At 46.8% G+C, this 9,970-nt stretch overlaps 1 protein-coding gene and 4 non-coding genes across 5 annotated transcripts; all 5 read right to left on the minus strand.

Moving 5' to 3' along the window:
* Positions 1-1,926: 1,926 nt before the first annotated feature.
* On the minus strand, positions 1,927-4,353 carry Rps8 (ribosomal protein S8). The gene is made up of 6 exons (XM_051188574.1): positions 4,219-4,353; positions 3,731-3,837; positions 3,148-3,247; positions 2,634-2,809; positions 2,312-2,441; positions 1,927-2,085 (listed from the first exon to the last, which is right to left on the minus strand). The coding sequence occupies exons 1-6, from the start codon at positions 4,220-4,222 to the stop codon at positions 1,976-1,978; spliced, it is 627 nt and encodes a 208-aa protein (XP_051044531.1). The 5' UTR covers positions 4,223-4,353; the 3' UTR covers positions 1,927-1,975.
* LOC127225527 (small nucleolar RNA SNORD38) lies at positions 2,200-2,269 on the minus strand. The gene has a single exon (XR_007834810.1). It is a non-coding gene; the product is annotated as a small nucleolar RNA SNORD38 (small nucleolar RNA).
* LOC127225528 (small nucleolar RNA SNORD38) lies at positions 2,523-2,590 on the minus strand. The gene has a single exon (XR_007834812.1). It is a non-coding gene; the product is annotated as a small nucleolar RNA SNORD38 (small nucleolar RNA).
* LOC127225529 (small nucleolar RNA SNORD46) lies at positions 3,322-3,424 on the minus strand. Its single transcript, XR_007834813.1, has one exon. It is a non-coding gene; the product is annotated as a small nucleolar RNA SNORD46 (small nucleolar RNA).
* LOC127225521 (small nucleolar RNA SNORD55/SNORD39) lies at positions 3,926-4,004 on the minus strand. Its single transcript, XR_007834805.1, has one exon. It is a non-coding gene; the product is annotated as a small nucleolar RNA SNORD55/SNORD39 (small nucleolar RNA).
* Positions 4,354-9,970: the final 5,617 nt, after the last annotated feature.

Here is a 9,970-nt window from a genome sequence, read left to right on the forward strand (position 1 = left end):
GCCTACAGACAAGTTCCAGGACAGGCTCCAAAGCTACACAAAGAAAATCTGTCTTGAAAAACCAAAAATCAGTTCTGTCCTTCCATCCTGTGGGTTCAGGGGACTGAATTCAAGTCACCACATACCTTTACCTGCAGAGTTATCTTAATGGCAATTCAAAAATAAATTTTATTCCAAGTATGTGTCCCAGGAGGGGAATGTCTGTGAGTTAAGTCTGGAATTAAAAGTGAGCCATGTGGGCTGGAGAGATGGCTCAGGTTAAGAGCACAGGCTGCTCTTCCAGGTCTTGAGCTCAATTACCAACAACCACATGGTGGTTGGGTAGTGCATGCTTTAAATCCCAGCACTTGGGAGGCAGAAGGTGGATCTGAGTTCAAGCCAGCCAAGGCTGTTACAGATAAACTGTCTTGAGAAACAAAACAAACTTACTGGAGGGGCTGGAGAGACGGCTAATTAAGAACACCTGTTCCAGTCCCAAGTGATTCAATGCCGTCTTCTGACCTTGGGTACCAGACAAGCAAACGGTGCACATATATGGAAGAAAGTAACACTCACATGCGGGAGAAAAGACCCTTATTGGGTTGGGCACGATGGCACACACCTTTAACCTCAACACAGAAGGCAAAAAGACCCCTGAGTTCAAGTTTAACCTGCTCTACATAAAGAATTTCTGATCAGCCAGATATACATAGCAAGACCTCATCTCAAAAACAAGCCTGGCCTAGGGAGTTCCAGGACAGGTTCCAAAGCAATACAGAGAAACCCCATCTCAAAAAACAAAAGCTTAAAAAAAAACAAAAAATGATAGTATAAGCGGAGCTACTGCTACAGTATGTACCACCTGCTCCAATGCTCTCCACCAAAATGGCCATAGATTAGCTATAAGCAAATAACTCCAAAATCTGCTGGGACTGATCCAGGTTAGGACCAGAGACCTTGTTTTAGAACTTCTCCCCTCAAAACAAACTTATCTCATTCAGTGCAGTACACACCTTTAATCCCAGCTATAGGGAAGTAGAGGCAGGCAGATCTGAATTCGAAACCACTCTGGTGAGTTCCAGGACAGCCAGAGTTGTTACACAGAATTCCTATCTTGAAAACCCAAATCAGGTTGGGTTTAATCCTCGGAGGCAGACAGGTCTCTGTGAGTTAAGTGGCCAGCTTGCTCTACAAGAGCTAGTTCCAGTACAGCCTCCAAAGCCACAGAGAAAACCTGTCTTAAAAAACAAGCACACACAAAACCAAAACTCCTTGGCCTTTGATGTTATAGCCAGTGTTTGCTATATGAGCATTATGAATCTGTCAAGATCCCCGAACACAGAAGAGCAGAGAATCAACAACCCACCACCTAGTACAGGGCCCCACTTTTCTGTAGGAAACCCCAAAATATTAATCAGGCATGGTGGTATACACACCTAACCCAGTACCCAGGAAGCATTTGAACATGTATCTGAGCTGAAATCAGCCCCCCAAACTATCAACCTTGTAGTGAAGATATCTTCTCTGTAACTTGCACGACTAATGAAGATCCTCAATACAAAGTCCCTTCTTCCCATGAACCACCATACCTGGCTGGAACAGCAGGTGTTACAGCCATGTGCTTAATACCCATGTAAGTTAATGCCTCGTATACGTACACAAATTTAACAGAACCCTTGAAACCCAAGTCTACAAAGGAAAGGGACAATCTTCAAGCATGGTTTAGTCAACACCCTCACATTGTTTGAGAACTCACATCACAAGTCTCTTCCACACCAACTTGCTCTAGGTCCCCCAAAGACCCAGGAAATACTGGCTTTACCTTAGTCCCTATTCTCAAAACAGACTAGGCACAGGGCCTTTTACAGTAGATAATACGATAAAGAGGTTTCTTCAGCTTTGCTCAGAGAAGCAGGAAAAAAAATCTAGCCAAACATTTAGACAATATAAATATAGAACAATAAACACCTTTATTACATGAGCTATGAATGATGGTTTATTTGCCTTTCCGGGCTTTGATCTTCCTCAGATAGAACTCCAGCTCCTTGCCTTCTAGCACATAGCCATCTGCTCTGCCACACTGGCCTGGTCTTGAGGCAATACAGGCTGTAAGAGAATAGGCGGTCCTTAGTAAAAGGACCAAAGGCCCCACCCAACCTTGCTGCCCCCTTAAAAGCCCAAGTTGGTCTAATACCCAAAGAGCAGCCGTAAAGCCAAACGTCTCCTCAGATACACTTCGTCCTCACTTAGAAGTCAGCAGCAGAACTGGACAAAGTTCTCATCACTGAGACAGCCACCCCCCCCCACACCACCAACACTACATCCATCTCACCAAGAAGCTTGCCCTGCTGGAACTGTTCCTCCAGAAGACTGCTGATTTTGGCGTTCTTTTTCCTTTCATCATATTTCTTTTGAATTTTCTTGGATCGTTTTTTGTTTAGTATTTCTTCCTCCTCAGGAGTCTGAATAAAGGAAATACAAATGGGTATGTCATGAGGAAAGTCACCAAGCCTTCTCAAACCCCAAATACCCTGGTGCTTGCCTTCTTCAGCGCTATAGTACTCATCTCCTTCCTTCAGTAGCAGAACTGGACAGAATTCTCATCACAAGAAGGCAGCCCTTCCCCTCACCCCCTATGGCAAAACAACACTCACCAGCTTGGCCCCCTTCTTGCGGCCCAGGGGCAGTGCATAGTGGGACTCGTACCACTGTCGGTACGGTGTGCTGTCAATGAGCACAATGCAGTTCTTCACTAGGGTCTTGGTGCGGACCAGCTCATTATTGGATGCATTGTAGACAACGTCAATGATTCTTGTTTTTCGAGTACAGCCTGCACACAAGGGAAACTCACAATTAAGGGGCTGGGGAGGCAGCTCAGTTGCAGGGCTCTGTAACATGAGCATGCATGCATACAGGGCAATCACTGGCTTTACCTTCCTTTCCCCAGGGTCCTTAATCCCAGGAAGGGCAGAAAAGGAACACCCAGCCTCCATGCCTAAGGGCTTTACCCACAACTATTTTTCTTTAATTTAGAGAGCTTTTAAGCACCCTCCAGAAACCACCCCAAGCTGCAGGAGTCAAACGATCGGAAGGAATTCTCCAGCTACCTCAAGGTCTTTCAGCAAGGGGCAAATTCAAACATCTTGATACCCCCAAAGGACTACTTACACTCAGAGCCCCAGGAAAAGTTTCCCACATCCAATCTTAGGGCACGGTACTTCTTATTGCCTCCTCGAACTCGGACTGTGTGTATACGACGAGGGCCAATCTGGAAAGCACAAAACCAGACATGGTCATCAAGAAGAGAGGGGTTCTGGGAGAGGAACCTGGACTAGATGGAGGTAACAGTCAGTGTAACTATGACAAGTCCTTTCATTGGCAAGTGGCATTCAGGTGACCAAGACGGCCTAACCACGCCTAAGGATACTTTTTCATCACTCTGTTACCTCTAAAAAGAAAAGCCAGACCCCCGAAACACAGAAATAACTCCATTAATGCCCCAAATGACACAGTACTAACATGAAAGGAACCCATTTCTAGGAGTCACTTGAAGCCGAGTCCCCAGCATGTCTCTCCATTATACGCTAAGCTTGGTGATCCGGGCGCAGACCCAGCTCTCTTCACCCAGCACGTGGACATGTGCGAGATGCCCAGTCTCCAAAACTGGGAAATCAACGCCCAAGAGGTGACCACAGCCACCGCAACCGTGCTCTACCGTAGAGAATTTGACTCCCCCGACCCCCGCGCTCACCTTCGTGTTGGCAGCAGGCCGTCCCAGTTCATACTTCCGCTTCTTGTGGTAGGGCTTTCTCTTACCCCCGGTCTTGCGGCGCTTGTGCCAGTTGTCCCGAGAGATGCCTGTGTGTGGGAGCGGGGACGCAAGCCTGAGCAATCGGGCCTCGGTGCCAGCGCCTTAGCCAGCTCCGGGGCCCCGCTCGGCGCGGGCCGCACGCTCAGCTCTCCAAGGTTGGCTTCCCCACGACGCAGTCGGGAGTGTGCAGCATACCTAGGTGTCATCATGCGCGTGCGGCCCGCGGCAGCCATGTTGGACAAGCTCGCAGCCCGGAGCCCGGGAAGCGACCGCAGCGATCTCGGCAGCCCAAGCCCACGGCCGGCCCTCCCCACGGGTGCTCGTGGCCCAGGGTCGGGCCGAACACGTTCCTGGCTGGGGTGCGAGTCAGGATGGAGACGGATGGACCTCGCTCCCCGCAGCCAGACCCGGCCTACAGCAACACTCACCCATCGCTCGGCGCTGGCTGGAAAGAGGAAGCGCAAAGCCTCACGGTCGGGTTTCTAAAACGCAGCCCCGCCTTCTTTACGTCTCTTCCGGTTTCCGGGAAGAACCTGGGAGCCTCAGCGATCCTGGGACCCTGGGACGCTGGCACTGAGGTGGGCTGTGTGGCGTGCTTATCACTGAGACACCTAACTCCCCGCCTCAGGTCCTTGACCTTGGGCAGACTGGAGGGCTCTCGCACGCTGCACTTTAAGAAGACGTGATATGTCACACTTGCTGGCTGTTGTGCTTAGAGTGTATCTTTTTTTTCCCCCTTTAGAGACAGGGTCTTCTGTAGCCTAGATCCTAAATTTCCACCTCCCAAGTGCCGGAATTAAAGTTGTACACTACCTTGTCGTCTTTAAATGTTGTCCACACCCCCTCCGGTTTATTTATTTTTAAAATTAGACAGCAGGGCATGGTTCATGCCTTCAATCCCTGCTCAGCCGAGGTTAAGGTTCTGTAATCCCAGCTCACAAGAGGCAGAGGCCGATGAATTTCTGTGACTTTGAGGCACGCCTGTTCTGTAAAGCGAGTTCCAGGACAAACAGGTTTCCATAGACCCTGTGTTTTGTCTGTCTGTATGTCTGTATGAGGGTGCTGGATCCCCTGGATCTGTGCTGGGGTCCTCTGGAAGAATAGCCAGTGCTTTTAACCGCGGAGCCATCTCCCTGACCCAAGTTTCATTAATTTTCATGTTCATGTATTATGTCTTAAAAATAAGCTCCTGGACTAAGTGCCCCACAGACCAGACAAAATCAAAATGAAGGATTTAAAAGGTTCTAACTCAGGTGGTATAATGCTTGCTTAGCATGCTTGAAAGCGGTAGGTTCAATACTGAGCAAGAGAGGAAATACGCTGGAGGCAGGGTTTCTGTGTATAGTCCTGGCAGTCTTAGAACTTGCTTTGTAGACCAGGCTGGCCTAGGACTTAGATATCTGCTTGCCTCTGCCTCCTGAGTGCTGGGATAAAAAGGTGTGGGCCATCATGCTTGAATTCTTTTTGCTTTTTCCGGCCCCTCCCTCCTTGTTTGCTTTTAAAAATACTATCACTCTTTAGCCCAGGCTGCCTCTCAGCTGGTGATAATTCTCTGCCTCAGTACTGGGTTACAGGTTTGAGGAACCATGCCAGACTAAGCTGTCAGATCCTTTGGACCTGGAATTGAAGGAGTTGTGAATTACCTAATACTCTGTCTGGGGCTGGGAACTGAACTCAGGTCCCTCTAAGAGTAGAAAGTGCTTTTAACACTAGGCCATCTTTCCAGAACTAGACTTGTTTTTGTTTTTAACTTCCTTTTTAGATTCCCAATTGAGGCTGAAGGATTGCAAGTTCAAGGCTAGCCTGGGTACCTTAGTGAGATCTTACTCAAAAACTCATAAACAAATAAATAATAAGAGCTGGTAAGATGGCTCCTGGGTAAAGGTGCTTACAAGCCTAGTGATTTGAGTTTAATCCCAGAACCCAGGTAAAGATGGACTGAAAAAACCAACTCCACAGTGTCCTCTGACTTCTACACATGCCATGAGTACATGTGATAACTCAAGCCCTCATGGACTTATGCTGGATGACAAGCCTGGGCAATCCTTCTGCCTTGCAGCACTGTGGTTACAGGCATTCTTTCCCACAAATTTTATTTTTTAAGATTTACTTTATGTTTTACCTGCATGTATGTATGTACACTGTGTGTGCGCCTTGATGCACAAGGTCCTACAAGTGGAGTTACAGTGGCTGTGAAACACCCCGTGGGTGGTTGGAATTAAATTCTCTGCAACAGAATGCTCATGGAGCAGACTCAGGTCTTCATGCTTGCATACCAAGTTCTTACCCACTGAACCATCTCTCCAGTCCCTTCTTTAATAGGGTTTCTCTGTGTAACCCTGTCTGTCCTTGACCTCTCTCTATAGACCAGGCTGGCCTTGAATTCAGAGATCCACTGCCTCCCGGGTGTTGGGATTAAAGGCCTGTGCCACCTAGCTCAGCTTCCTTTTTAAAATTAAATTTCAAAATAAATATCCCCTTAGGTAGCAGAGAGATTTGATAACCCACTCAGATTCTGCAGTTCCATAACCTCTGGCATTCAAGGCCAGTCTGGTCTACAGAGTGAGTTTAGGACAGCCAGGTCTGTTACACAAAGAAACACTGCCTTGGAAAAATAAATCAAGCTGTTAACCTCTAAACTGTTCTGCAAAATGTGGTTCACCTAGAGCAGCAGAGAAACTGACCAGACAGGGTTTATTAGGTCACAGTAGGACATTCAGAATTTAACCTTTGTACCAGGGAAATTACTAAAGAACACCAAGCTGGGATGAATTTACCATTCCTCTGATTAGTTGACAATGGGTCACTGAGAGCCAAGGGCTCAAGCAGGGAGACTGGTTAGGGGGTCCTAACCAGAGCCCCTAACTTTCCAGATGAATGGTAGATTTTTGTAGTCTCCTTTAAAAGATGTGGTGGAAAGTTGAGTTCTTTTGAAGCTGTGTTCTTCTCCTTCCACCCCAGCCAGCATCTCCTCTTGCTGGTACCAGGTAAGTGTTCTGCCTCTGAGTTCCATCCTTAACCTCTAGAAGCTGTTGTCAAGGCCATAGAGTGATTGCTACTTGTCTCAAACATGAATGCAGAAATTCAGATTTTAAAGGCTACTTTGTAAATGGAGGCAGAGCTTTTCTGTCCAGACCACCTGGGTCTCAAATAATCACATAAAAGCTTATATTGAAAGGATGAAAATACAGCTTAACTCTCTAATGGCCACTAAGTTAGAAATTTAGAAAAAGTCCATCAGCATGTATTTAAAAAAAAAAAATCACTCTAGCTGCATGCAAAGCTCAGGAAAAAAGAAAAACACATGAAATAGCTTGATCACGATGACTGGTTTCTGGATATTATTATTATTATTCATAATCACCTAGTTTCTGAAGAATGTTGTTATCCACAACAACAGTCTGGAAACTGTTATGGGTCATCCTGTCCACAAAGAATATTAATAACTAAAAGATGGAACTCATAGCAAAAAGGGAAAGACAGAGAAAACAAGAGCCTCTGCCAATAGATACAGATAACTCCCTGACTGGAAAGTACATTCTCCCAGCCGCTCAAGGACAAGGCTACTGAGCCTGCTGGTTCTTGAGAAAGAAACCACCCCACCCCCCCAACCTTGCAGGTGTGCTAAATCTCTGTAACCTAGGAAACCTTACTAACCATCCAAGTTTTGAACTATCCCATATCCTTGCTTTTAGGCCTAGTGAAAATAACAGGCTGGCTTTGAAACTGGCCTTGTTAGCTTTGATGTAAGTCTTATAAAAGCTATCTTTGAGGTCCTCAGTCCTCTACCCGTGTGGCGTATGACTGTGGACCCCAGTGCACTTGGAATAAAAACTCCTCATGCTATTTGCATCAAGACCGCTTCTTGTGAGTGATTTGGGGTGTCGCCTTTCCTGAGTGGGAGTGTGAAGGTCCACACTCTGCAGGTCTTACAGTATCAAGTATAAAATGTTCCACCTATAGCTCAGGCTTATTTCTAACTAGCTCTTACAACTTACATTAACCCATTTCTATTAATCTACATTTTGCCATGTGGCTCATGGCTTTCCCTGTCCTCTAGCATGTCTTGTTCCTCTGGTGGCTGGCTCACATCTTCCAACTCTGGCCTTTTTTTCTTTGTATTTTCAGTTTTGCTTTCCTACCTAGCCCAATTCTGCCTTGCCAAATCAGCTTTATTACTAACCAATGAGAATAAGATGTTTCCAGCATATAGGATTATCCCACATCACTACTTAATGGCATCTTAGACTACTTTTACTACAAAGTAGAAAATGCCTTTATTTCATAAACTGAGGGAGGGGTTGAGAGTTTAGCTCAAAGCCTGAGCAGTTGATGACAAACGTAAAACAGTTTGGGCATGGTGTCACACACCTTTAATCTCAGCACTCTGGAGGTAGAGGAAGTGGATTTGAGTTTGAGAACAGCCTCTCTAGTGTATGCCAGTTCCAGGCCAGTCAGGGCTACATAGTGAGACTCTGTTCAAGAAACAAATAAAACAGGTTGATATCCAGAACTTGTTGCATTCATTCCCATTGTTTGCTTTCTGAGTGAGCTTATATATTCCATGCTATTTGCCCACTGCTCAATTTCTCTGTGTAGTCCTGGCTGTCCTAGAACTCCTTCTGTAGACCAAGCTAGCCTCAAACTTAGAGATATGCCTCCCAAGGGCTGGGATTAGAGGCCTGAACCACCACTGACTGCCTAGCTACACTCCACCACCTTCTTAAATGCACATCTATGTGACTCTTAGCATTAAACCCTTACCCCATTCCAGTCACATCAATGCTTTTCTTCCAGTTGGGGACCCCAGTCTCTTGACATTGCTTTCCCTTTCCCAGCCCAGTGAAGTATCCAGGGTTGGGTGGTTTGATGTAGCCACCCTTTCAGCCATTTTTCTTCCAGCTCCTAGGATCCTCATTTGCAAGTTTGGTGTCTCCCCAGGCAGGGGTAGGGCTCCTGCTGGACTATACCATTCTCGGGTCACAAGAATGAGGGAAAGTGATTCCAATATTGGATGTCAGGAGGCTGGTGGCCCTCAAGTGAGTGTCTGGAGTTCAAAAGAGGAGTTGGCACTGTGGCACACACCTTTAATCCCAGGACTTGGGAGGCAGTGGCAGGTGGATCTTTAGAGTCTGAGGCCAGCCTGAACTACAGGCTGAGTCCTGGGACTGCCTATTCCTCTTTCCAAACCCTGCCCTCTAAGAGAATCTCCAACAAAGGCACCAAAAGGCCCAGTTTTGCATTATTAGTGGCTATGGCAGCTCCTCCTCTGAAGTTGTCAGTAGCCTAAGACCTGCCTAAAGTGGTCAGCTTTTGACCGTACTTGGACAAACTCAGCTTATGGAGGACATGGGATCACCCCTCACCTACAGGGAACATAAGCTCCCTGCTTTAGTTCAGTTGTGTGACTTCTCCACCCCCATCCTCCACCCACCCACCCTCCAGTCTCTAGGACTCACCTGGGAGTTGCTTTGCTCAAATAAACCTGTGCTTTTGCTTTTTCAATTCCGACTGATACTGTGTCAGTGGAGAAACCTATTATTGTGTTACAGAAAGCCTATTAAGAAATAAAGGAAAAGGGGACCAAGAGTCCACTGTCCTGAATAAGCTCCTTTGTGATCTGGATTTTTTTTGGGGGGAGGGGGGTCTCACATGCTGGCCTAGAACTCCTGGGAATCCCCCTGACTCAACCTTCCTAATGCACCACACCCAGCCATTGTGGGTCACTTTGAACTGGGGATGAGTATCTCTCCCAGCAGCAGCTGCAGCACCTCACTGGTGGAGAGGAAAACACTTGTCTGCCACATGCAAGTCAGAGTCATTGCCAATGCACTTGACTGAACCAGGCATGTGCCCATTGCAGTTGGATTTGCAATCTTTTAGTCCAGGAGACCCAAGGTCATATATAAGATATAAGTTTGTACAAAGTCATGGATTACAACTATAGCCAGCAGTTCAGCAACTTCTGAAAGATGGGTACCATGCAGAAGCCCATCTTGCTCAATGGCCAAAGAACCCTCAGTTCCCAGTTCAGAAACCATAGGGCCCAGATTTTATGGGTACCATTTCATCGGTATAGTTGGGAGACCTAGTCCATGGAATGGTCTGTGGCAAGAAATAACTTCTGCATATCACACAGGTACAAGATAAAAGATTTTAGGATGGCTAAGGCCAGGCCTG

The sequence above is a fragment of the Phodopus roborovskii genome, unplaced genomic scaffold (assembly GCF_943737965.1).
Source record: "Phodopus roborovskii unplaced genomic scaffold, PHOROB, whole genome shotgun sequence".
In the NCBI taxonomy this organism is placed as follows: domain Eukaryota; kingdom Metazoa; phylum Chordata; class Mammalia; order Rodentia; family Cricetidae; genus Phodopus; species Phodopus roborovskii.